Consider the following 27,122-nt stretch of genomic DNA (forward strand, 5'->3'; position numbering starts at 1 on the left):
CCCATGAGCCTGGCTCAGCTGACATGGGTGTTTGACTGCAGCGTCGACATCCCCTTACGCACCACACGATGGACCAAGCGAGCCGCACGTGCGGCTCAAAAGGCTGAATCACCCCACATGGGCGCAGGAGCCCCGTCTCACAGGAACAGGAGGCTCCTGCTGTGCAGGGCCAGCCCAGCCACACACTGGAGTGCCTCTCTCAGGATGGGTGTGCTAATGCCAGCAGGCTCCCACCAAGCCGAAGCCTGGACACTGGGCCCACAAGCCACTAGTCCAGCCTGGGGCGGGGCGGCTGCACCAATTCTACACTCTACCGGATCGGGGGACGACGGACTCTCCTTCAAACCATGCCACTGGGGTTTGCATTGTGGGGTCCAGCATGAGACACTAAGAGGTTCTGATGAACAGAAATACTTATGGCAATTCCCGACAGCCCATCTAGTGCCGTATTGTGACCAGAGGCAAGCGCAAGAAACACCCACAAGGATCAGTTCTGGGCAGGCTTCTCCAAAGGAAGTTTGTGCCCTATCCCTCCTCACCAGTTAGTGGCTGGTTTTAGCCCTGAAGCGTTAAGGTTTCTACGCTTTACAAAGAGATTTGTACCCTACCCAAGTACCTGGATAGTCTCATTACACTTTTATATGGAATCTTAAACTCTTGGTCCCAACTGGTATCTTGTGGCAGTGAGTTCTACAGGCTAATTGCACATTGTAAACCAAATGCATTTCCTTTGATCAGTTTTTAAGTTTACTGCCTTTCCTCTCTGAACGTGCACTTGTTCTCGAATGCGCCTGGCCTGTGGTGAGCTGTGAAGCCGATGCTCATGCTTTAGCTAAACAAGTAACAAGGGCATACATAAGTCGCTCAGTTGAATACTAGTCATACATGAACTGCAAAACAACAAGCAGAGGCTGGCTCGCTTCCAGAGCGTGATCGCTACGTAGCACCCTCTTATAGCTCTGAGCTAAGAGTGCCGGCACTGGCCTGTCCTGCCTAGCCACTCCCACCAGACGACAGTACAACAGGACATCGGTATGTAACTGTGCCAAGAGACAGTATGTCTGAAATTTGGAGACCCGCTTTTAATTATCCTTGAGAAGCCTCCTCTCGCAGTGACCTTCACAAGGCAGAAAGGGCTCATTTCCTCCCGACAGACAGCGGAAAGCCATGTCGGACTTAAAGGCTGCATTCAGGAAATTTGCTTTTTGATGAGATTATGCAGAGAGCTACGTCAAGTCATTAGGCTGGCTGAAACTTCAGAGTTGTTTTTAAAGCAAGTCACATGGCTGGCAGGAAAAGACCAACACATACAGCGTGGCAGCTAAGCAACCACGTCACCCAAGGCCTGCTCACCCACAACTCGGGAGGAGAAACTGCAGATTCACTCTCACCCCATTGTGGGTCTTACAAAGGGGTTCCAAATGGGTGGGGGGGGTTCAGAGAGTATAAGGCGAGAGGAGACCCTCCTGTGTAACAGGCCCGAGAACGTACCCACCGAGTCCTGCGTCAAACCCATATCTTGCAAGGAGCTAGCGTATATATGTTTGAGCTGGCCTGAAGTAACAAGTGCTTGGGGTCCCACTCTGACTGCTGAGCTGGTCATTTCCCTGTTCAATTGACCTAGGACAACCCAACTGGGCTCTTCTCACTGAGCAGCACTCCTACCGCCTAGATGTTCTGTGTCCTACCAATTCCTTCACACAGCACCAGTCTCCCACAGTCAGGAATAGTGCTTTCTTGATCCCTGAAGGCATCTGTATACAGGGGAGACTATTCCACTGTGCTCTCCCTCCCCAGCTTCTCCCCAGCAGAGGCACTCCTCTCAGAAGCTTGAAATATGGCAGGTTCTACGTCAGTAATTCAGGTTCTTTAGTAATTTTGTTCATTCTTTATTTAGTCAGACATAACCACTGCACTTCAGACAGAGTTCTAGTTACACTATGCCTGGGGTATCTGAAAGCAATATTTCAAAGGCGCAGTATGAAAAAATCAGTTAATGCCTATGGGAAAGTTTATAAATCTGTGCACAGGGCAGAGACACTGTGTGCAGGTTAACACATTAAGGCTGTCCTCCCAAGCAGTGCCCCCTACTGGAGAGAGTGTCAAACTGATTCAAGTGTACAGTCATGTGCTACCCAGCAGCAGCTGCGGCCTTCAGAAAAGAAGTTCTAAGTAAGGTGAAATATTAGGAAGTGAATGGTACCTAGCTAAGTCCCCGAATAATGTATTTAAAATTAGAGATACGCCCAACCCGGTCTCTGGATCCCATTCTGATCTTGGCATTTTTCTGACGGATAGAACCATAACTACATCAGAACCTGGGCGCATTAAATCCATGTTTTACCAGTGTTTGGATCCTATGTTTTAAGCTGCAAACTGATCTAAGACGGGATGTGGATCCAGGGTTTGGATTAGACCCAGTCTTTAATTTAAACATCTAGAAGAATTTTTGCTGCAGCCGGGCTGTCAGTTCCTGGCATACAAAATAAGAGCTTTCAGATCCCACCTATTTAGCTTCCTTTCATGTTTTATATAAATGCCTCGATCTGCCTGGGAAATGCTTTTGGATCAGTGGTATTCCACCTAGTATTCCAGGTGTTAAATGCGACACCCCCTGCAAAACTGAACAGCAATGAGACAAAGTAAATCCTACAAGCAGAGCCGCTGCAGTGAAACCCCAAGCCCAAAGACAGATGTCACTTACCACTCCGACTCCGTAGTGGATGTGCGCCAGGGTGATGAAAGCAGTCAGTAGGTATAGGAGAAGATTTTCCCAATGTGGTGCGATTCCAGAGATCACCACAAAGATGACCAGGGCTAATGGCAGCAGCATCCAGTTGAGAGGCTGGCACCGGGTACTACTCATCTGACACACGATCAGCTGGCACTGGTGGGGCAGGAGGGAGAAAGAGGTCTGTTAGATATGCTTTGGTTTCCTTCCAACATGAGCCTCCAACCCATGAATCGCTCACTCAGAATATGGCAATGAGGGCTGTATCTATTGGGTTTCCGGGAAACGGGGCGGGCAGAAGCCTGCCCCATGCTAACGGATCCCCCCCAGCCTAAGGGGAGGATCTACAGGACCTCAGAAACCCACTAATTGCGGGGGACAACTAATAAAAGAACAGGGACAGGAGTGTGGTCAAAGGGTCATAAGAAGGGAGCCTGACGGGGACACCGAGCAGAGAACCCCGGACAGCGCCCACTGCTCCTCGAAGGCGTCAAGGGAGCCAGCGGACGCCGCCCAGAGGAACTCCGCCCGGAGACGGGAACGGACTAAGGATCGGAAACAAGCCCCACAGTCGCAGGAGTCTCCATTGGCCAACCGCCTCTCCCTGGTCGCGTAAATGGCCATTTTAGCCAGGGCAAGGAGGAGGTTGACCAGGAGGTCCTGCGACTTTGTGGGGCCACAGATAGGGAGCGCATGGAGAAGGAGGTGAGGGGAAAAGTGCAGCCAGAAACGCAATAGGATATTGGTGAGGAGCCGGTATAGGGGCTGCAACCTGGTGCACTCTACGTAAACATGCGCCAGGCCTTAGAAGGCTTAAAACAGCCCAGGAGAGGGCTGTGGCTGGGAGCAAGCAGTTCCCAGGCTGATCAGGGAAACAGGGTCAGCTGTAGCCACGCCCCAATCAGGGCTCAGCTGGCTCTTATAAGAGGGCAGTTGGCCAGGAGCAGAGTCAGTCTCTCTCTGTCTCTAGAGGGAGAAGGGCCTGGCTGCTGGGAAGCTGAACAGGGTACCTGAGGGGAGCAGGGCTGGGGAATAGGGCAAGGGAGCTGGGGAGCTCCCGCCTGGAAAAGCCCCAGGCTGCAGCCTTGTCAAAGGCCCAAAAGGTACTAGGGTACAGCCCAGGGTAGGCAGAGGCAGCCGCTCCAAACCCCCCTTGCCTGCGATGAGTGGCTTTTACACTGCAGTCTGCCCCAGTGAGCAGGGGCTAGATGGTGACTGACACTAGCCAAGACTGAGGCGAGGTGGGGATAGTGGGTGGGGGTTCCCTTGGGTGGGGAGACCCTGAGAGTGCGTGTACTGCCAGGGGCAGCGCCCAAGGACAAGGGGCACCGAGTCTGGGAGGGACACGGGGGCCAGCAGCCACGAGGCAACAGCCTGCAGAGGGCGCTCCTGGGTCAAAGAGCTTATTCCCAGGACGACAGACAGGAGGCACCGCAGGGGTGAGTCTCGCACCATTACAGGGCCATGTACATCTCTAGAGCGATAATTATTAAAACATGGACAATCATCTGCTCTAAATGTTCCCAAATACTGAGAACGTTTCCATTTTGACATGAATTCCTCTTGTGCATATAACCAGAGAAATCCACATCAAGAGCAGACAATCACAAGGATCGATTTGCATTGGTTGGACAATTCTGGTTAAATCTGACCGATCTTATCTGCAAAGTGAGTAGAAAACTCTGCCGAGTGGGAAAGACAGGAAGCCCTGCTTCTGGGCACAGTCCGAGGATAGTGACCGATCTATGATTAAAGCGCCACAGCTTCCTAATCATCATCACCAGGACTGGCCTTTTGTCATGCAAGGCCCGGATTCCATGGCTTAACAGTATTCATGATTTTGGGGGATGAGGGCGGGGGCTTCATGTCTGCAGGCAGATGTGACAACACACAGCTGAACCAAGTTCACCAAGAACCTTGCAAGTGACCATGTTAAAGCTGAGAGAGCAGGAACTCTATTACATGAATTGTCAGCCAGTATCAGGGAGGGGTGGAAAAAGCACATGCTGGGATTTCTCTGGTTTGGGGGGGAAGTGTCAGATCTGGTTTACAGGACACGTTTTTCAGCTCTAAAAGGGTCAGCGCTTCTTTCCTGCCCACTTCAGTCACGGCAGTGCAGCAAAGTGATTTAGTTACAACAGATACAACCCACAATTCTTGGCATTTTCATTCTGGGTTTGACGTGCCTTTCCACCTCATTAGCAGACTGGATCGTTCATACAACATAGCCTGACAAACTGCCAGCTCTCACCACTGTGCTAATTCAAATCAGCCACCCCCTGCCCACGTGCATTTTAGCAGCAAATAGCGCTCTTACTGAAATGTTGGCGAAGGCTGTTCCAACCATGAAGTAGAAGAGCCTGGGATGGACCTCCAGGATGTCTGATGGTGACATGAAGATCCAGATCATGCACAGGGTGAACAGCAGTGCTGGCGAGAAGAACGGCAGCATGATTTCATACACTGACCTGTGCTTCAGAGTGTTGCTTTTATAGGCCCTGAAAGGCAAGAGGAACACACATCTTAAGTCAAACTCTGGGAAGCCACAGCTTCTAACAGAGACAGGCACAAGCCTTCCCTTGGGAACTCTCCAATCCGGGTGCCTTGGGCACCTGCCCCGAAGTGGAGTACGACATGCACAGGCTGGGCAGAGCCCAGCAGTAGGAATTTAGCTGTTGTGTGAGAAAACGGGCAGGAGGCCAGGCTCAGATCAGACACCCCAGTGAATAATGCACCCATGATAGTTACATGTTGCTTATTCAGATGGGTCTTTGGTAACCCTGCATTAGTGGACGATGGATTTCAACGCTGAAGTAATAACTGGCCAATCCCAGATGCAGCCTTTTAAGGAGCTGGCAACAAAGGGGAGAACTGGGGCTCCCAAATGGAGTTCAGACTACGGCACTGGGCCTGGGCTCAGGAAACAATTCGCATGAGAAAGACATGGTTTCCTGCACAGCTTCCTTCTTGCAGAGCCAGTGAGAGGCTATATCGCCCGAGTAGGCTGAGCAATGAAATCTCAGTCTGGGTAGGCAAGAATCAAATCACCCAGATTTATGCCAGGTGCTTAACATTCATTTTGTCTACCAGGCGATTCATGGCTAGTTCAATATTCAAAGCAGCCATTCTCAGGGTCACCAATTAACTTTTGCAAATCAGGAAATCCGGAGGGGAAGTGCAAGATTTTGTTATTAAAGTAAGTAAAGGGGGGTGATGGGGGAGGATTGTGTTTTGGAATCCACCCCCTACTCAATCCCTCAAGGGGCCACTTCCCAGGTTGCCCTGTTCTTCTGTATAGAGCCAGACGTGCTGCTCATACAGCGGCGGCGAACAGAGATCTCAAAATGCACTGGTTCCACTTGACCTGATCTGCTTGGCCTGCACGCAGGGACTAGGGTGACCAGATGTCCCGATTCTATAGGGACATTCCTGATATTTGGGACTTTTTCTTATATGGGCTCTTATTACCTCCCACCCCCATCCCGATTTTTCACACTTACTATCTGGTCACCCTAGCAGGGACCTGTGCTCACAGCAAGTCACGTTACTGTATTAACAAGGGCGGCATCTCAAACCCTTCTCTGTCTTAATCAGGAGTTGCCTTTTGGGCTCCAGGGAAGCTGCCAGTGAAGGCAAGGAAGGTTTATAAGGAGTCTAATTTACAGAAAGCTATGCCAAGTCATGGCTCTCCTTCTATTACAGCCTGGCAGTGCTGGGCCATCAATGCACCATGCTCTCCACTTACTTCTGCCTGGCTAACTCCTAGCACAACAGGAGCACCACATGCAGTGCCTCAACCCTGCAGAATTAGTTAGTTCACATGACTTTTGGAAAACTTACTTGTAAAAGTTAATCAAACTCATGGGCACAGTCACTGTGAGTGCACACCCTGAAAGAGAAAGATCGAAGTTAAGGCAGCGTAGTAATTCAGAGTCCATCGTAACCCCTGAACTCCTTTATGAGCATTGGCGGTGACAGTCTGCTAACCATCATGCATCTTTTTTTGTTTTTTTAAAAAACAGTCATTTGCAACATTACAGTAGCTAAAAGCTTACTTAAACCCACTGTCACCCCACTGCTGCTCAGATTTTTTTAATGGCCATTAACATGATTTGTATATTTGACTCAGCGCTTCAAAAAAAAAAGCACCGCCTTGGTTAGTGAAGTGCCAATAAATGCATTTATGGAAATAACTTTCTTTTTGTGAAAACATGTATTTATCTGCATTTTGACCATAATTCCCAAGAAGACACCTAGTGGGCAGCAGAGAAAGCATTATCAATGGTTTCACTTTTTCATGCAAGGAGGGCGTATTTCGGACACAGTCAGGTTATTATAAGGACAGAAGCAAACAAAAGTACCTAGATTTAACGTGCACCATTTAGGGCATGAGAACTGCCATTAACAAAAGCTTTAGTCATTTGACTAAGTTTCATGGACCTCCCTGAAGGGCCAAAGTTCCATGAAACCCCAACACACTTTGAAAGCTGCCAGGGTGGTCAGCAGCTGAGAGATTAAATGGGCTAAAGCTGAAGTTTGACCATGACCTCCCAGCAGGAAAGCTGCCTCAGAAGGCATCTTTTGAAGGCTAGTGGTACCAAATTACTTCTCTGCCCAAAGGGTGAACCACAGATACATTCAAAACAAGACAGCAGTAAAGCTACCCAATTCTTCCTGGCCAGCCAACCTGAACACACTTCAGCTCCCAGGCTGACGTGAAGAGGCAGTTCTGATACATTACTCTGTGGAGAAGAGTGATGATGTAGATTTACATCTTCTCACACTCAAGGCTCAACTCATTCTTGCTGTTGGGAACTACAGACCAATCTGCTGCAACAGCTAGATTCCAAAGGAGAGTGTCTCAGACCATGCCGGCTGAGGCATCTAAATACAGACCTATTATCTAGCTCGGGGGTGGACAGACTGCAGCCGCAGAGCAGTTCCCAGCCACCCTTGATGTTTAGTATGAAGGTGCAGACTATGGAAACAAGTGCTGGCATGTATTACGTCCATGCTGCTTAGCTTAGTATGGAGCATTGCATGCTGGGACCACCTCCCTCCTGCAGCTTTGCTGGTATTAAAGGAGGAAGGTGGCTGCAATCTTCTCCATTCTTTACAAGTTAGATGCAGCCCATGGCGACTTAGACGGTTCTCACCAAAACCTCCATGGGACTAGTATCAGACCCTGTGTATTTTGTTGCTTTCAGTCTAGACCAAGACTCATTCAGGCAAGTTTTCTACAGAGAGGTATTTTATTAAGTTTCTCTTTGCTAAAAATATAAACAAATGCTGACTTTTTTCAAGTGACACACTGGCTATTGGTAAAGCGGTGGTGGTTAAAAATAGGCTTCAACATGGAGCTTCTTACCAATAATCATTGCAGTGAATAGGTCTCTATATAAGAAATTAAACAGGAAAGGTGCATACCAGGCCTCAACTCCCACAATCGCTGTCACTATGTAGACAACTGAAATGGTCTGAAAAGGAAATGCAGAGAGAGCGCAGACAAGCATTAGCAGCTGGAAAGACGGGTCGGACCAAATGTGCTTTTGGCGGGGTGACCATTCCTCACCAGGCGGCTCCGGGAGCCGCGAGCGCTGCTTTCCAATCAGATTTTCACTCCCCAGCTTTAGCTTTAAACAAGAGGAAGCCTGTATCTCCAAGGTCAGATGCCACCACAGCACCCCAGGGCAGCTTTCAGAACTACATGGGGCCCCGAACGTATGCCCCATTCCCAGGTTCCTACGCTGACTGCATGTCAGGAACCAGCCCAACCTCTGCTTCCGGCACCATGACCAAGGAAGCCTCACCGCTAGTCTGGAAAGGGGCGGGGTGAGGCAAAGGTTGCTTGGTCACCGTGAGTTTTAGGGCCAGTCCGGAAAGTGGATAGCAAGGAGAGGGGCCTGTGATGCTCTGCCCTGCCCACCTTCCCATCCCCTGGGAGCTATTGGTTTGCACATGCACCTGGGTATAATCCCACCCCACTGCTGGATTGACCAGCACAAACACAGAGGACTGTTGTACTTCAACAGCACCCGCCGCCAGAGCCATGTCTAACTGCCTCCTGCAGCAACCCAAACAATGGTATCTTCGGATTGTTTGATGCACAATCAGGAAAATGCACCATGGATTAGTGCCAGGTTAGGAGAAACTGGAGATGCAGCCCAGAGGATGACTGATTGCAAAGGACTAGAGAAACCACGATTTTACTGATGGAAGGGGCAGCTTTCAAGGGAATTTCTAATGTTGTCCAACGATTCAGTAGAGATACCTGAACTCGTGGCAATCGGTGCTTCTACAACCACTGGACCTGATTCAATCACACACAAGTATAAACTGCTAAGTCGGTTCTGTTACCCGGGTGCCACAACAGAATCAGGCCCAGTCAGTTTTGGACAACCAACAATTAGTATCCAATTTTTAAAGACATTTCATTTCCTGCTAATGCAAAAACCTATGTCAACAAAAAGATACTTGCAACACACATCACTTCTCTGCTGAAGAGAAAGCAGATCTGTCCCAATCTAACTATGCAATGAAAGCTTCATGATAACTTCCTCCCTTGTTCCTTGATTCATTAAACTTGACTTTACTCATGGGAGCAGTCTGCTTTGCTGAATCAGAGCTTCATAAAGTAGCACTGATGATACAGTTCCAGCTATTGCACCCTGCCACCAAGCAACCAAGCTTTCTGCCCTCTGCCAGAAAGCTCTCCTTCCTGACGAACTCAGGATATCGTTAGCTTTAGGGATGGTGATGATGGGCACTTCGTGACTACTGGACAGATGTCACCAAGGGAAAGATGCCAGGGCAGCACACGCCCCTACACGCGCTACACAAATAGTTCTGGCAATTCACCAAAGCTTGCCCACTGTTTTCTAAATTAGTATTTTGAAATCAAGAGGCAGAAGGGCTACTTACCACCTGGCTGATGTCATATCCCCAGGGCAGGAAGAGAATCCCTGTGTTATATTTCTCCCAATGGGAGAGGATGAAGGAAAACAAAACCACCCATAAGAGCAGATAGAGAACGAAGACGCTGACACCATTGGATCCCCGTCCAAAGGTGGAGTAAACAGTCACTACGAAGAACATGCAGGCCCAGCTGTCCAGGCCATGGTCAAAGAGCTCCCCCAAGGGAGTGCTGGAGTTTGTTCGGCGCGCTTGCTTCCCATCAACACCATCTGGAAGGGAAGGGCACAGAGAGGCAAAGTTAAACATCTCCAGGCCAAGCAAGGGACTCCTCTGCAGCTGCCAGATAACGTGTGCACTGCTGAGAAGTCAGCAATCAGCTTCAGTGTCCAGCACTGTCCGTGGGGTGCAGAGATTGAAAAAAGTAAAAAAATAAGAATAAAAACAACCACCACAAAAAAAAAAAAACCACACTTAGGAAGAGTCTATGTTAAATATTTAACAGAAATCTTCTTTCAATATTTCACGAGTAACCCCATAAAGTCAGTTCTGATAGGAAGAGCCATCTACTTTTATGTTCCTCCCTGGAACAAGTGGGTAAAACAAAAAGTGGCAGTTTCCAGAGGCATCTCAGCCAGTGATATGTCACTCAACACCCCAGAGCAAGGGGTGGCAGGGAACCGAAGAATTACCCAGAATCAGAGTTTTGTTTCTAGGAGCGGGGGCTGAGGGGAAGGGTTGGGAAACACGGAACTATGACAACAGTTCACTTGACTAATTAAAGTCATTATGATGATAGGCACATTAGAAATCCATAATACATCATGAGAATCTTAAGTCTTACCAAGTGTATATGCCACGAAGTTGAGGAGACCCACCATGACCCACACTCGATTTGGAACATGCTCATGATCAGGTGCTGTCGAGATTGCAAAGATTGGAGAGTTGAGTACACACACATCAGCAGGTTATGCTTTGATACAAGAGATGCTTTCAACAAGAATTGTTTTAGCAATTAATTGGAACAAGGTTCTGTCCAAATCTGTGGGGCATCTCACTCCTTTAAAGTCTCTCAGTGTGCTTGTACCACCGCAAGGAGATGCATCAAATCAGCCTTCACTTGCTCAGTTCCTACCAGCATTATCTTACGCTTCTTTCTGCAAGGCATCCAGTAGATCCTGAAGATCACACTTTTTGCTGAATTTGTCAAAGATCTGGGCACACACGCAAGTTTCACACACTCAGATAGTGCATCTGCCTCCTTTCCCCATACCCTAAAACATGCAACAACATTTTCAATGGAACTTAGGCACTTTTGAAATTTTTACTCATGAGCTATTTTAAGAGTTTAGAGCACAGGATAAATTCTAGACTGTAATTACATGGATCTGCATTTCCTGGGATGAAAGTTGAAGTACCTAGTTACAGTACAACCACGATCCTGGATTTCACTGCTAGGATGGCTTTGTTGCCCTCTGCACCCCACCACATTCGCCCTTCTGGAGGACAGAGAGAGCAAGAGTTCCAGATCTTTGTGCTGAGAGAAAACTGCTGTGGGCAAGATGAAATTCTGTCTCCACATGGGGGAGCTTTAGTTTTTAATATATTTATTTTGTGGCAGGTTGCAGTCACATGAGTTCAGAGAATGATGCCAGGAGAGGGTGAGTCCATGAGCCACGTGCCATGTAATCACGATCCTGTCACTGAAAGCGAGGATGTTTTGCTGTCATGGAAACAGAGGTGGGCAAAGATAGAAGTTCCCAGCTGCTTGCTTACTGATGCCAAAATTGAGTATCAAACATCTGCAAAGCGTGATTCTATTCTGAGAAGGGACTATGTGAAAGCAGTGGGGACGCATAGCTTCATAGATTCCAAGGCCAGAAGGGAGCATTGTGGTCATCTAGTCTGACCTCCCTGCATAACACAGGCCAGAGACCTGCCCCAAGATAATTCCTAGAGCAGAGCTTTTAGAAAAAGATCCAATCTTGACTTAAAAATTGCCAGTGAGAATTCACCACAGCTCTGGGTAAACTGTTCTAATGGTTAATTACTCTCACTGTTAAGAATTTAGGCCTTATTTCTAGTCTGAGTTTACTGAGCTTCAACTTCCAGTCACTGGATCATGTTAGATGTTTCTCTGCTAGACTGAAGAGCCAATTATTAAAATATTTGTTCCCCATGTAGATACTCATATAGACTAATCAAGTTGCCCCTTAACTTTCTCTTTGTCAAATAGATTGAACTCCTTGCGTTTATCATTACAAGACAGCTTTTCCAGTCCTTTAATCATTCTCATGGCTCTTCTCTGAACTCTCTTTAATCAATCAACATCCTTCTTGAACTGCGGATACCAGAGCTGCACACAGGATTCCAGTAGCAGTGACACCAGTGCCAAATACAGAGCTAAAACAACCTCTCTGCTGTAACTCAAGATTCCTGTTTCTGCATCGCAGGGTCTTTTGGCCACTGTGTCACACTGGGAGCTCATGTTCAGTTGATTATCCATCCTCGCCCCCCCTCCAATATTTGTTCAGAATCACTGCTTCCCAGGATAGAGTCTCCCATCCTGTAAGTATGGCCTGCACTCCTTGCTCCTAGATGTATACATTTACAATACGGTTAAGTATAAATGTATACATCTAGGAACTAAAGAAGGTAGGCCGTTCTTACATATATATTGTCTGTCAATGACTCCATATCCTTCACACCAAGGCACGCTTTTCCTTACTTTCACTTTATCTTTTCCCCAGCCAAAATGATGGCGGAGGGCCAGTAAGGACTTTTCAAAGCCCCTTGAGTAAGGATAGGATTTTGTCCGATTCTGTGACTTTAATGGAACTCCATGACTTCTTTGGCTTCAGCCCCCACCAGAGCAGCCCCCCGGGTGCCAGGCTGGAGCAGCAGCAGTCAGTCCTTTCTGCAGGAGCAGTAGCAGGGCTGGAGCAGCAGCTGGCATCCCCGATAGAACCCCCTTTCCCGGTATTTAGTGAAAGCCGGGGACAGGTCACGGACTTCCATGAATTTTTGTTTACTGCCTGTGACCTGTCCATGACTTTTACTAAAAATACCCATTACAAAACCTTAACCTTACCCCATGAGTCACAGCCCAAACATGCCTGACACTTTTTCTAGGGGTACCATAGCAAGAGCATTTTAAAGTTTGCTTCCTGTAAACAGTTTAAGTGTAATCTCTGTTCATCCAGCACTTAAAGTATATCCTGTCTCCCCACCCCAAACCGGGGACACCAGACAGACATACTTTCTAGGCAGTAAGACAATCCAGCGGTTGCAGTTATGGTCATTCATCTCCAAGAACTTGTTAAGCAGTTAGTCAAGCCTGCAACATGGAACCTTACTCCACAGGGAGCACAATGCTCTCCAGAGTCCGCAGCTAGAGCAGGGACAACATTCTTCCACACCGTGCCCAGCTAGGATGTGCCCATTTCCCCTAAACATTCTTGGTAAGAAAAAGTCAATGGAAGTTTTCCCATTGCCTTCAATAGGGCCAGAATTTTACCCTTTGGTGATTTAGACCTCAAGGGATTCCCAACCTCCACCGGGCCACTGATGAAACCCCAGAGTTAGAAGCAAGCTCAGTGTAAGTTTCTCATATACAGCACATTCTGCCAGTGCACCTAAATCCTGACCGACACCACCAACTCAGGCTGGCATTAGCTTTATACGTGTGCTAGGCAGACAGCTGATGTGGCAACCAGCCTTCTACCTGCAGGGCATGGTTTCTGGTCAAGGACAGGAGAGATGAAATCTGAGATAAGGTTGTAGGGGTACCCACACCACCTTCCCCAGCCACCTGATTCTTCTGTCTGTAGCAATGTACCACTTCCTGAATAATAAGCTACAGCCCTGCTACCTCTGTGGTTCAATAGTGTGGCTATATATGGATTCTGGGACCCTTCAAAATCCCAGCGCAACACAAGGTAATGTGAAGTGGCCCCCAGAATTCTTAAGCAACACAACTTTATCGTGAGACGGTAGCAGCACACTGGATCCAGAACACATAGAACAGCTCTGAATTTACCATTCAGGTCAGAAAAGGTTCTAACTCAGCTAATGCATCTCAATCCTGACCCACAGCATCTGCTTTTCTAGGCCACAGACCCCACATGGCTACTTTGTCCTTAGGCAACCTTCAAACTACAGCATGTAGCATTTTATTTTGGTGTAAGCAGCAACTAACTGTAATGTCAGGGGGTAGTGTGGGCCAAGGAACTGATCGTGGTACTGGGCGCCAGACACTCCAGAGAGTCCTAATCTCTGCTTGATCATTTACTCATTGTGTTACCTTGGGCAAGTTACTTAGTCTGAGCCTCGGTTTTCCCATCTGTAACATGGGTAGGATACTTACCTATAGCTGAAGCCATTAAAAGGATAACATGCATTAACTGTTCTCACATCTCACTCCCATTACAGGGGAGGAGGAGAATTGTGGTAGTCTCAGATACCATCTGTGCACTAATTTGTCTTCAGTGGCAACCACTGTCTGTCATTGTCCCTGTAATCTGGTGATTAATATCCAAGAAGTATTCTGAATATGTAAAGCAATCTATAAGTGCCAAGTATTATTAGTATTTGGCCGAACACCTGGAAATACCATTTGACTGGAGCCAAATATTAGATACAGGAATAAGTTATAATGTGCCACATTTAAACGTTCATTTCAGCAGGATATTAACATGGATAGCGAACTTGACAGATGATATTTTTCTCCAATTTAAACTTCCTATTACCACATATGAGAAAAAAACACTGCAGATCAAATATCTGTTTTATGGGAATTGCAATACAAAGCCATTAGTCATAAGTGTTCTTTCCGTTTTTTCTCCAATGATATTTTGGAAATGACACCGATTCTGTCAAGAATGGACTTTAATAAAATGACTAATTGGTTTCTAAAAAACTAGAGGTGGACTTATACACGCTGGTCTTAGAGACCTGATTCTGGCGGCTCTTTTGCTGAGCGTGTTTGTTTGTTCGTTTTAAGAGGCACGGTTTGTTGACAGTGGCAAATCAGTTCTAGGCTCTGCCTTACCAAACAGACAAAGGTGAAAAGCTGTTCAGAGAAGTTCAACGACATGCTCCAGGGGCTGACTTACAAGCCCTTCCCTACAATCTGGCCTCTGACAAACCTGGAGTAATTTAAAAGAACAATCCATTCAGGAAGGACATATGCTGAGAGCATCAGCAGGTCCGATGCCCAGGCAGAAGAGACAGTGTATCTGATAGTCTACAATAGACCATGTCTTGCCATATGCACATTGCTTGAAACTTCAAAGCAGTCTTCCCTCCCTCCTGCGTTCATGACAGTTGATGAAATCCTGAAAATAGATCAGAGACCGAAGCTTTGGAACTCAAAAAACCTTTCCCCTTGTGGGTTCGCATGCTGACCTGCTTCTACTGCTCTTACAGACCAGAGGGTTGGATTGTGGGGTGTTCTGCCTGTCTCACAGCACAGGGCACAAGACCAGTCATAAAAATCACGCCCAGGCAATACACTAGTGTCTCAAGTGAGATGCTGCAAGCCCCATCCTTTGGAACTTTAGGCCTGAACACTTTGAGAACATCCTGCAGAGGACAAGCCTGCTCTGGCAGGGAGAAGGACTGGATGATCTGATGGGGCTTCTCCATCTGATTGTACGACTCGCGGGTACTATGAAAAACAGATCCTAAGACCGAGGAACAAGACAAGGAGCCTCTCAAACCTGCTGCCTGCCACATTTCATGACTTCAATGTCTGAGGGAGAAAGGGAACTGCAATGACAGAAGCAGGAAGGTCTGGTACGAAAATCCATTAGACAAAGGGGAGCAGTGAGGGCAGTGCTGGAAGAAGGGACCAGAAGGAAGCAGACCTTCTATTCCCTACGGTCACAACTATCCATTGGGAAGAGGAAAGATGCACAGCATGCCAAAGGTACCATGGTGTGGCACCACCTCCTCCTAGCAATCCAGTGTTAGAGAAGTACCAAACCTTTCTGAAATTCAGCTGACTCCCTACTGGGGACAGAATAATAAATTTCAATAGAATTCTGTGGGGTGGGATGAGATCCCTGAGCTCATTTCACTTGCAAACCACACAGAAATGTGCACGTCTTCAAGATGAAAGGCTAGTTCAGCCCTTTGTCCCCCAAGCCCTTTTGAGCTGTCAGCAGCTTGATATAACTAACTCCCCTAGGTGGAGGACACCACAATGTATCTTCCCCTCATAAGAAGCCAACATGAGCCTGCAATTGGACAAATGTTGATACAGGGAATTGCTCCTGCAGCTAAAAAGTTATTCATTTTTAATTCATAGCTTTCCAATGCAGTGTAGGATTACTACAGCACAGAGAAGTATTCTTGCTAGTGAAATTTGCCAATTTGCCAAGGAACAAAGTGCACAGAACTCCCTCAGTTGCTAATAATTGCAGCTTCGCTTGCGCGTCTCAGATCTCCAGCTGGGTTTTGATGATTGACCCATTACAGCTATTTTTTTTTCAACAAGATCCTAGCTAGCTGACATGTAACACACAAAATCTGAAGAGACATTACATTTGCTGTCATCAATAAGAGACATCACATTTTGTTCTTTACAAGAGATTAGCCATGGCATGTAACTGGGCACACAAATTAGACCTCAGAAGAGTAATGTTCAGTACTAATTCAGGGTCCAATTCTCTTACCCTGCACATGTCTAGTCATTTACACTAGTACAATGTGGATGCAAAACACTGCCACCAAATCAAAATGGTAGCATTTGACACTTACTTTAAGCCAGGTGCAGGGCAATGGAGAATGAGGTAGTTGCAGGATAGGAAGACAAACACTTCAAGGGAGATTGCACATCCTTCAAAGGGGAGATTCTCAGCCTTCAGGTCTGTGACTTCGAACACTATTAAAGTTACAGAAGTGCCCAGAAGAACCCAATTTGTTAAAACTTGTTATTTGCACAGCTTTAGAGCCAACGCCCAGATCTACGACAAGACAAAGGTGCTCAGGCAACTAATAAAAGGCCAAACTTCTTCCTCTTTTTTTTGGTTACAAGACCTTCTTATTCCTTTCTTACGCCTTCCCTCCCATCAAACATTTAGTCGGCTGTTTAGGAAGAGCCATTCCAAGATGGGATGCCGAACAGACGCAGGCACGCCCCGCCGTAGAGATTATGCAGTACACTACAAAGACTTCTGGAAAGCAAATCATTTTAGATTCTCTCGAACAAACGCAGACAAAAGAAACGTCGGGTATGTCTACACATAAGAGCGCAGCAGCAGTGCCACCTCAGCACTCCAGTGTAAATGCTCAATACTACAATGGGAGAGTGTTCTCCTCTCGCTGTAGTTAATCCACCTCCTGCAGAGGCGGTAGCTAGATCAAGGGACGAATTCTTCCTTCCATCAGCCTGGCCCGTCTACATCAGAGGTTAAATCAGAATAGCTCTGCCTCTCCAGAGGTGTGGATTTTTCACAGCCGTAAGAGATGTAGCTATGGCGATGTAAGTTTTCAGAGCAGATCAGCCCTTAATGTCAAAACAGCCTCGCAAGACTGCCATATAAATTTGCTATCCCAGATATAAAGGCTGCTTGCCCATCCTTTATCATGACGACAAGGAGGACTAACAGACGGTGAAAAGACTGAACTGTCATCCGTCAGGAGAGGGAGAGAAAGGTATCCACATGTTGCATGTAGTGTCCAGGTGTATTTAAATCCAATTGAGATTACTCGAAAAAACAGGTACCTGTTGCAAATTTTACCTTTTTACGGAACACAATTAGTTATACAGCACTGGTTCACACACAGCACTGTAAAAATAAATGAACTGGACAAAGACAAGCAGGGCAGTAACCTAAAATTGGTATTTTATCAGCAAGACAGGTTACATCATCTGTTATTGGCACCCAAATGTATTATTTGTTCTTCCTCAAGGCTATAAGTAGCATAATGGGGTTTGTTTGGGTTGTTTTATATTTTTTTGAGTGTGTGTGTGTCAAAGTCAGCTTGGCTTTAAAAGGCACAAAGAACTTTTACATTTTGAGGTTTGGGGTTTTTGTTTGGTTGGGTTTTTTTAAACGTTGGCCATTCCCCCTCACAAAACAACTGGAAGGAATGAGTCACATTTTGGCTGCATTAGTACAGTATCACCCAGCGATTTCTGCCCTTGACTCTTCTTGCCACATTGATATTTCAAAACCAAAGAACACTCCAGAGCGGTAGATAAGCAAGCCGTATCAGTCAACACATGACATTGCAAAACTATGGTATAGGAAGAGATGAGTATCAGATCTTATTACTCACATGCTCTAAAATGTACACTAAAAAAAGCGGTCTTACCGGAAGCATAAAAATCAGGATCAAAGTATGCCATGAGGAAGAAGTTGAAGACAAGCAACAGGAAGCCAGAAAATGTTATCAGATTTGGAGCCAACCAGGTAGGGAAAATCTATGGGAAAGCAACAAAAATACACACAAAGAATCACATTAGCGCACACAATAGGCACTACACATTGCTTTTAACTACATCAGAGAGGAGGTTATGACTTATTGGTGTTAGATAGTGATAGAGGCTTTTGACATTTATGATTCTGCAGCATAAAATGTTAAGATGGTTATGCAATCGCACCCCCAGTTATTGTCTTTCTTGAAGGATGAAGGTTGGCATTTGTCATGAGAATTAACAAAGCAGAGTTTTAACCAAAAGGCAGTCCTGTCTAAGGGATTATGCCATGACCGAAAATTGGCACTTCCACTTCCAGCACAGAACCACATGACCAACAGGAATTCTCACCTTCACGATAGTATTCCAGAATGGGTGCATAACGTAGAGAGAGAGAGGATTGCTGTCCACCGCACTGTACTGTGAAGGAGAGGAAGAGAAATATGGTTAAATGAATGCTCCAGCAGGTCTCCCAGAAAGCCAAACATACTAACTAGACACTATCAAATCATCTCAAAGGGATCAAGTATCCCCCGGTTCTGGGGTTCTCAAAGTGCTGCGTGTCAGATAAGTCACAGTATGTCATACACGAGAAGGATGTCATACTTGCCTATAGAGCAGGGAAACATTAACATTTTAAAGATAATGGGAAAATCTGAAGCGCACTCTGCCACCTTTGCTGGAAATACTGCAATCTCCACGCTCATGGAACTCCTGCCCAGAAGTTGTCATATTTCAGGAAAAGTCTGACCACTGAATTTATATTTAAAACATCAACCCCTCCAGCCCCTAGAGACACCTTTGCAAAATAACCCCATGAATATAATGTGAAAAATAACATGGGACCAGACAACTAGCGGCATAGACAATAAAAAGGAAGGGATACAGATCAGAATAAATAAAGATGACGTCAGAGATTTCTTCTGACTAATCTGAAAGAAATCAAGTCAGCAGGGCCTGAAGTTATCCACCCCATGGTGCTGAAGGAATTAGCTGAAGAAATCTTGAAGCCACTGGCAGTAATATTTGCAAACTCATGGATGACAGTACCAGTACTTCAGTACCGGGTAGATTGGTTCAAACTACAGTAAAGAACAGAATTATCAGACACACACATGAACATAATTTGTTGGGGAAGAATCAACATGGTTTTTGTAAAGGGAAAATCATGCCTCACCAATCTACTAGAATTCTTTGAAGGGGCCAACAAGCATGTGGACAAGGGGGATCCAGTGGATATGGCGCACTTAGATTTCCAGAAAGCTTTTCACAAAGGCTCTTAAGAAAAGTAAGCTGTCAGGGGATAAGAGGGAAGGTCCTCTCATGGGTTGGTAACTGGTTAAAAGATAAGAAACAAAAGTTAGGAATAAATGGTCAGATTTCAGAATGGAGAGAGGTAAATAGTGGCGTCCCCCAGGGGTCTGTTCTGGGACCAGTCCTATTCAACAGTGATCTGGAAAAAGGGGTAAACAACGAGGTGGCAAAATTTGCAGATGATACAAAACTACTCAAGATTGCAGTCTGCCTGGGATTTAGCTAAGAGCTACAAAAAGATCTCTCGAAACTGGGTGCCTGGGCAAGAAAATGGCAGATGAAGTTCAATGTTGATAAATGCAAAGTGATGCACATTGGAAAACATAATCCCAACTATACATATATAATGATGGGGGCTAAATTAGCTGTTACCACTCGAGAAAGATCTTGGAGTCACTGTGGATAGTTCTCCGAAAACACCCACTCAATGTGCAGCGGCAGGCAAAAAAGCGAACCGAACGTTGGGAATCATTAAGAAAGGGCATATAGATAATAGATAAGGAATATGATATTTTCTTTCTTAAGTTCCCTATAAGCTGTGTGGCTGCGCAGCAGCCTATTTAGTGCCGTGCATGCACTCAGGGAACCTGCCCAGGGACCTGCTGTGGACAGGGCGACGTGGTGCAGCCCGACCCCGGAGTAGCCCGGCCCCAGACGTGGATAGGGCGGCATGGCACAGTCTGACCCCCGAGCAGCCTCGACCCAGACACAGCTGGGGCAGCGCAGCCTGGCCTGACCCTGGAGTGACCTGGCCCTAGCCACAATCAGGGCAGCGTGACCCAGCCCCAGGCATGGCTGGGGCAGCCCTCCCACAGCCTGGACCGGCTGGGGCTGGGGAAGGGGCACCTATCCTGCAGCCCCAGAGCTCCCCAGCAGGGAGAAGCACCTTTCCCCCATAGCCCAGGTGCTGCTGTGGGGAGAGAGAGAACTGGGGGGGAGGGGAGTCCTCTCTCCCCACCTGAGCCTCAGAGCACCTTCCTGCACCCCAAACACCTCATCCTCAATCCCACCCCTGAGCCCTCACACCCCTGCACCCAACCCTCTGCCCCACACTTGAGCCCTGCATCCCCTGCCCCAGCCAGAGCCCTCATCTCCTGCAACCAACTGTTACCTATCAGCTCTGTGTTCTTGGGGAACCAGGGTGCAGTATCCAGCCTGTCTGACTCACAAAAGAACTCCCCCGCCCCCTGCTTGAACCAAAGCCAATCAGAAGAAAGTCTTACCAAAAGCAATGAGAAGGCAGTGGGAAACACACCTACACCCCTGGGATAAGGGTGACAGGATTAAGGAAACTCCCCTAGCCTCATTTGCATCGGAGATGCGATAAGGAGGCATCTCCATTAGCATACAGAATGGAGAACAGAGATTCCAAGGCAAGAACCGCACTGAACTCTGGGACCAGAAAAGCAGGGAAGCACTGCATGATGGGGGATCTCTGCTCCAGCTGTTAACGAGTCCAGGCCTGCACACACCCAGCTCAGCAGTTATCAGACCAATTCTAGTAATAAATCCTTGACTGGTATCCAAAATACCGAAGCTGCCTAATTGCACTGCGAGCTCCCTGGGAGGAACACTGAGCATAGCCAGGAATGATCAGTTCCTATTGTCTAGCCTACACAAAACAACTGTGCAATACTCCCCTGAGCCATCAGTTTACCCACAAACAGATCTAGTGTTCTCCCTTGAACCATCGCTCTTTCCCTACAAAAACCCCTACCCATGCTCAAGTAAGTGCTCTGATGCCTGGATCCAAAATCTGTATCAGTGCCACTGGGACTTCATCTTCTCCTGACCGATCGTGCTGGGGGCTCTGCCCGTCTCCAGCACTCTGGACCCTCAGCTACCACCAGCGTTTGGGAAGACTGACCGGTTTATGCTTCACGGAGTGGTGAGAACCCAGCGTGTAGCCTTCTGACCCTGACCTGTGGGATCAGTTATAGGTTTCTAAACCTGACTTTTATAATCAAATTTAAAGTTACATTTAATATTGTTTGTTTGGCTCCCCTTGTCTGGTTATTACCTGGCAATAAATAACTGTCACAGTTAAGCTGGTTGCTTCTCTCTCTCCCTCCCTGCTGCCGTGCCCCCCCTCCCCCCGGGGTGGTTTTTGGCTTCCTCATTCACTCTGCAGCAACACTCCTCATACCTAAGCAAAGATCCCTGCAGCGCCCAAAAATCTGGTGGGGTTTGCTCATCAGGTGGGTTACTACCAGAACAATTGTAACATGAAAGCAGAGCTAAGGATGTGCTGAACCTGGGGTGGCAGCTTGGAAGTGCTCCACCCAGCCTGCTAAGTCCAGGGACATATGAGAGGTCAGCTTGGGATGCCGATTAACCTGGTCCTCTCAGACGTGCTCTGTTAATGCGTGTGTGTTTGTCTGATTCTGGGGCTGGAGGAACCCAGCCCTGGGGAACCGAGGTCCTGCACGGCAGCTCCACTGGGAGGGGACTCGCAGCAGGGAGAAGTAGAGCGCCGTATGAGAACACAAGTGACACAAGCAGCACATTGATAGAATTACAGAACACACACACACACACACACACCCAGCAGAGTAACCCTAATAAAGGAGCACACCCCAAAGTAACAGGCAAATCTGGCAACACAACACTCTGCCCCAGCCCTGAGCCCCTCATCCCTGGCCCCACCCCCGCAGCCGGAGCACTCACACCCCTGTACCCCAACCCATTATTATTATTTACTCCTTCCCATAAACACAAGAACTAGAGGTCACCCAATGAAATGAATAGGCAGCAGGTTTTAAACAAACGAAAGGAAGTATTTTTTCACACAACACATGGTCAACCCGTGGAACTCCTTGCCAGAGGATGTTGTGAAGGCCAAGACTATAACAGGGTTCAAAAGAGAACTAGATAAGTTCATGGAGGATAGGTCCATCAATGGCTATTAGCCAGGCTGGGCAGGGACGGCGACAGGGGATGGATCACTTGATTACCTGTTCTGTTCATTCCATCTGAAGCACCTGGCATTGGCCACTGTTGGAAGACAGGATACTGGGCTGGATGGACCGTTGGTCTGACCCAGTCTGGCCGCTCTTATGTACAGGTGAGGTCCCAGAACACTGGAGAAGGGCTAACATGGTGCCCATCTTTAAAAAGGGGGAAAGGAGGGGCTGGGGAAGCACAGACCAGTCAGATTGACCTCGATACCTGGGAAGCTACTAGAGCAATATATACAGTATTAAATTTGCAAATACCTGGAGGATGAAGGGGTGATCACTAGCCAGTATGGATCTACTAAGAACAAATCATGCCAAATCAGCTTGATTTCCTTCTCTGACAGGGTAACTGGTTTGGTGGATGGGGGAATGTGGTGGACATAATATACCTGGACTTCAGCCAGGCTTTTGACACAGTCCCACAAGACATTCTGATAGGTAAACTGGAGAAATACGGGCTCAGCGGAACTATCATTAAGTGGGTACATAATTGGTTAAACAAAGAGTAACCATTAATGTGGGATTGGAGGGAGCTCTCAAGTGGGGTTCTACAGGGATCTGTTCTGGGTCTGGTGTTATTTAACATCTTTATTAATGACCTGGATGTAGGACTAGAGAGCAGACTGATCAAATTTGCAGATGACACAAAGCTATGGGGAGCTGCCAACACTTTGGAGGCTAGAGCTAAAATTCTGAGGGATCTTGATAAATTGGAGAACTGGGCTATAGACAACAAGATGAAATTCAACAAAGGCAAATGTACGGTGATACACTTAGGGAAGAAAAACCAAACACGCAAATACAGAATGGGGATAACTGGCTTGGCAGCAGCACTGCTGAGATGGATTTGGGAGTTGTCGATCACAACCTCAACATGAATCAGCCATACAATGCTGTTGCAAAAAAAGGCATATACAGTTGTATTAACAGAGGCATCACATGCAAGTTATGGGCGGTAATAGCACCACTCTGCTTGATGCTGATTAAGCCTTAGCTGGCGTACTGCGACCGCTGTATAGGAAGGATGTGAAGAAACGGGAAAGGACCCAGAGGCGAGCGGACAAAGATGATCAAAGGGATGGAATGCAGCCATATGAGCAAAGACTAAAGGAACTGGAAAAAGAACAGGAGTACTTGTGGCACCTTAAAGACTAACAAATTTGTTTTAGCATGAGCTTTTGTGAACTACAGCTCACTTCTTCGGATGCATAGAATGGAACACACAGACGGGATATTTATACATACAGAGAACATGAAAACTGGGCATCTTTAGTTTGGAAAAGAGGAGTTTAAGGGGAGACATGATAGTGGTCTTCAAATATTTGAAAGGCTGCCATAAGAAAGGTGGAGAAAATTGTTCTCTTTTGCCACAGAGGGCAGGACAAGAGGCAGTGGGTTCAAACTCCAGCATAGCAGATTTAGATTAAATGTCAGGAAAAACTTCTTAGCTGTAAGACCAGTAGGACAATGGAACAGACGCCTGGGGAGGTTGTGGAAGCTTCTTCGCTGGAGGGTTTCAAAAGGAGGCTGGAGAGCATCTGCCTTGGATGGTTTAAGACACAACAAGTCCAGCACGTTGGCAGGGGGTTAGACTAGATGACCTTTACGGTCTCTTCTAGCCCTATGATTCCATGAATATTAGTTTCAAGTTACTACACAGAATCCCGCTTGCCGCTTATTATGGCTGACAGGTGGCGGCATGAATGGAAGTTCATTGCGTCTCATCCACAGGCAAGGTGAATAATTATTATTATTTGTATTGCAATAGCACCCAGGACCCCGGTGTGCTAGGCACTGTACAAACACTTAGGGTCTATGTCTACACTCGAGCTGGAGGGGTGAAAACTAGCCACACTAGTTCTGTCTGAGCTAACACGCTAGGAATAGCAGTGTAGTTGCGGCAGCATGTGCAGCAGGAGAGGCTAGTCACCCGAGTACATGCCAATGCTCGGGGATGAGATCGTCCTCTGGGCAGCTAGCCCCTTCCACTGCTACTTTTGGCATGCTGGCTCGATTAGAGGTTGCATGGCTAAGTCTCCTCGGGCTGGAAGTTACACCTCCAGCTCTAGCGTAGACATCCCCTTAGAGACAGCCCTGCCCGAGGAGTTTACATGCAAGTAGCATTAGCATAGTAATCACAGGGATTTACTCCTGGTGGAATTCTGCGCCAAAAAATTAAAAGTTCTACAAAATTCTGCATATTTTATTTGTCAAAACAACACAATATAATCACACTGGTTTCAATTATTTTTGGTCAATTATTTCAAAATACCTGTCAGCAAGTATGTCTGTAACAACATAGACAACAAAAAAAGACTCAGGAAACGTTTTTTGACAAATAGACTCCTTACTACAGAGCTCGGAGTAGGAATTCATTTAAACTACAACACAGAACGATATTTCCCACACCCCCAGAAGCAGCACAGAGGCAGTCAGGGGTAACAGAAGAGCTGTGGGAGAGGGATGTAAATTGCTGGGAAGGAGCCTGGGTGTGAACTTGGAGGGTTGTTGGGTATTGGTGGGAAAAGTATGGAACAGGTTTTTTGGGGGACGGGGAGGGATTGTTAGGGAGCTTCCCCCATGCAGACCCTGGCTGATCTGTAGCCTCCCCCATTCAGTCAGGCACATCTGCCCCATCCCCATGTGTGTCTGTGGCCTCACCCAGCCACTCCCCATCCTTCTGTGTCCCCATACCTCTCCCCCGTCCCCATGTGTCTGTGCCCCCATCCAGCCACTCCCCATCCTTCTGTGGCCCTGTACCCCTCCCCGTCCCCATGTGTCTGTGCCCCCATCCAGCCACTCCCCATCCTTCTGTGGCCCCGTACCCTTCCCCCCGTCCCCATGTGTCTGTGCCCCCATCCAGCCACTCCCCATCCTTCTGTGGCCCCGTACCCTTCCCCCCGTCCCCATGTGTCTGTGCCCCCATCCAGCCACTCCCCATCCTTCTGTGTCCCCATACCTCTCCCCCGTCCCCATGTGTCTGTGCCCCCATCCAGCCACTCCCCATCCTTCTGTGTCCCCGTACCCCTCCCCGTCCCCATGTGTCTGTGGCTGCCTGCAACCGCGGGGAGTCCAGAGCCCTTTAAATCCCAGCTGCGGCCGGGAATCAGAGGGCTCTGGGCTGCCTGCAGGCGTGGGGAGCCCAGAGCCCTTTAAATCCCAGCCACGGCCGGGAATCAGAGGGCTCGGGGCTGCCTGCAACCGCGGGGAGCCCAGAGCCCTTTAAATCTCAGCCACGGCTGGGAATCAAAGGGCTCTGGGCTGCCGGCAGCAGCGGGGAGCCCAGAGCCTTTTAAATCCCAGCCGCGGCCGGGAATCAGAGGGCTCTGGGCTGCCCGCAGGGGCAGAGAGCCCAGAGCCCTTTGAATCCCAGCCGAGGCGGCTGGGATTTAAAGGGCTCAGGGCTCCCCACGGCTGCCAGCAGCTCAGAGCCCTTTGAATCCCAGCCCCTGGCCGCTGATTGCCCCCTCCCCAGACCCCTGCCCCAACTGCCCCCCAGGACCACCACCCCCTATCTAAGCACCACTGGTCCTTGTCCCCCAATTACCCACTCCCGAGACAACTGCCCCTAACTGCCCCTTGGGACCCCAGCCCCTATCTAAGCCTCCCTTCTCCTTGTCCCCAACTGCCCCCTCCTGAGACCCCACCCAACTTCCCCAGGACCCCACCCCTACCTGTCCCCTGATAAACCCCCTGGACTCCCATGCCTATCCAATTGCTGTCTGTCCCCTGACTGCCCCTCCGAACCTCTGCCCAATCCAACCCCCCTGCTCCTTGTCCCTTGACTGGCCCCTGGAACCCCCTACCCCTTCTCCAACCTTGTAATCTTGTGGCACTGACGCATTGTAGCTTCATTTTATATTGTCAAGTATCAGAGGGGTAGCCGTGTTAGTCTGGATCTGTAAAAGCAACAAAGAATCCTGTGGCACCTTATAGACTAACAGACGTTCTGCAGCATGAGCTTTCGTGGGTGAATACCCACTTCTTCAGATACCCACGAAAGCTCATGCTGCAGAACGTCTGTTAGTCTATAAGGTGCCACAGGATTCTTTGTTTCATTTTATATTGGCTTACAGGGCGGGAGCGGGGGGGCACCACCATTTTGGGCACCACCAAAAATTATACAAACCTCCCCCCCCTCCGGCTCTGTGCCTCCACTCCTATTCAACCCCTGTCCCAGTCTGTCCTCCCCCAGTAGCCCTTATGAGCCCCTGTCTGACACTGACACACACACAACCACCCACCCCCTGGCCTGACAAGCGCCCGTCCCTCGCAGGCCGGGAGCTACTGCTGTTCTTGCGCCACAGTGCTCTCTGGTGGTTAAAAGGTGGAACTGCAAGCAACATTTTGGCAGAAGCTTTTTTCTGCGCAAAAAAATTAGAAACCTGCAGGGCTTATTAAATATGCACACGCACAGTAGCGCAGAATTCTCCCAGGAGTAAGAGATTGGAGGCCAAGATGTTGAGCATTTAGTAGATTAGTATATAACTAGTTGAGTGCTGATGATGTGCTTGGAGCTGTAAGTTAAAATATGGGCGCAGCCCTGTCCCAAAAAAGAATATAGTCTAAACAGAGCAGTCTTAGATCTGTTAAGACCACAGACATGCTTTACACGCTAACACAAACTTAGTCCTTCAGTGACAAGACTGGATTGTTCTTCTGGTTGATGTATTAGAGAGACTGTCATAGCTACAAAGAGAAATATGAAATTGCAAAAAATGGGAGGGGGGAGGATATGGGTATACTTGGTAGAAGTTGTACCAGTTGTCCAAAAAATCAAAAC

General features: G+C 47.8%; 1 protein-coding gene across 1 annotated transcript in view; it reads right to left on the bottom strand.

The window, feature by feature from the left end:
* SELENOI (selenoprotein I) overlaps window positions 1-27,122 on the bottom strand; it is a 63,173-nt gene that overhangs the window by 7,116 nt on the left and 28,935 nt on the right. Inside the window, exons 2-9 of the mRNA XM_039531123.1 lie at window positions 18,420-18,488; window positions 17,966-18,074; window positions 10,488-10,562; window positions 9,653-9,915; window positions 8,100-8,208; window positions 6,572-6,620; window positions 5,049-5,229; window positions 2,705-2,887 (exon numbers count right to left, since the gene is read on the bottom strand). Coding sequence (XP_039387057.1) covers window positions 2,705-2,887; window positions 5,049-5,229; window positions 6,572-6,620; window positions 8,100-8,208; window positions 9,653-9,915; window positions 10,488-10,562; window positions 17,966-18,074; window positions 18,420-18,488 — 1,038 coding nt within the window. The remainder of the gene's footprint in view (window positions 1-2,704; window positions 2,888-5,048; window positions 5,230-6,571; window positions 6,621-8,099; window positions 8,209-9,652; window positions 9,916-10,487; window positions 10,563-17,965; window positions 18,075-18,419; window positions 18,489-27,122) is intronic.

This window comes from Mauremys reevesii, linkage group 3 (genome assembly GCF_016161935.1).
Source record: "Mauremys reevesii isolate NIE-2019 linkage group 3, ASM1616193v1, whole genome shotgun sequence".
NCBI lineage: Eukaryota > Metazoa > Chordata > Testudines > Geoemydidae > Mauremys > Mauremys reevesii.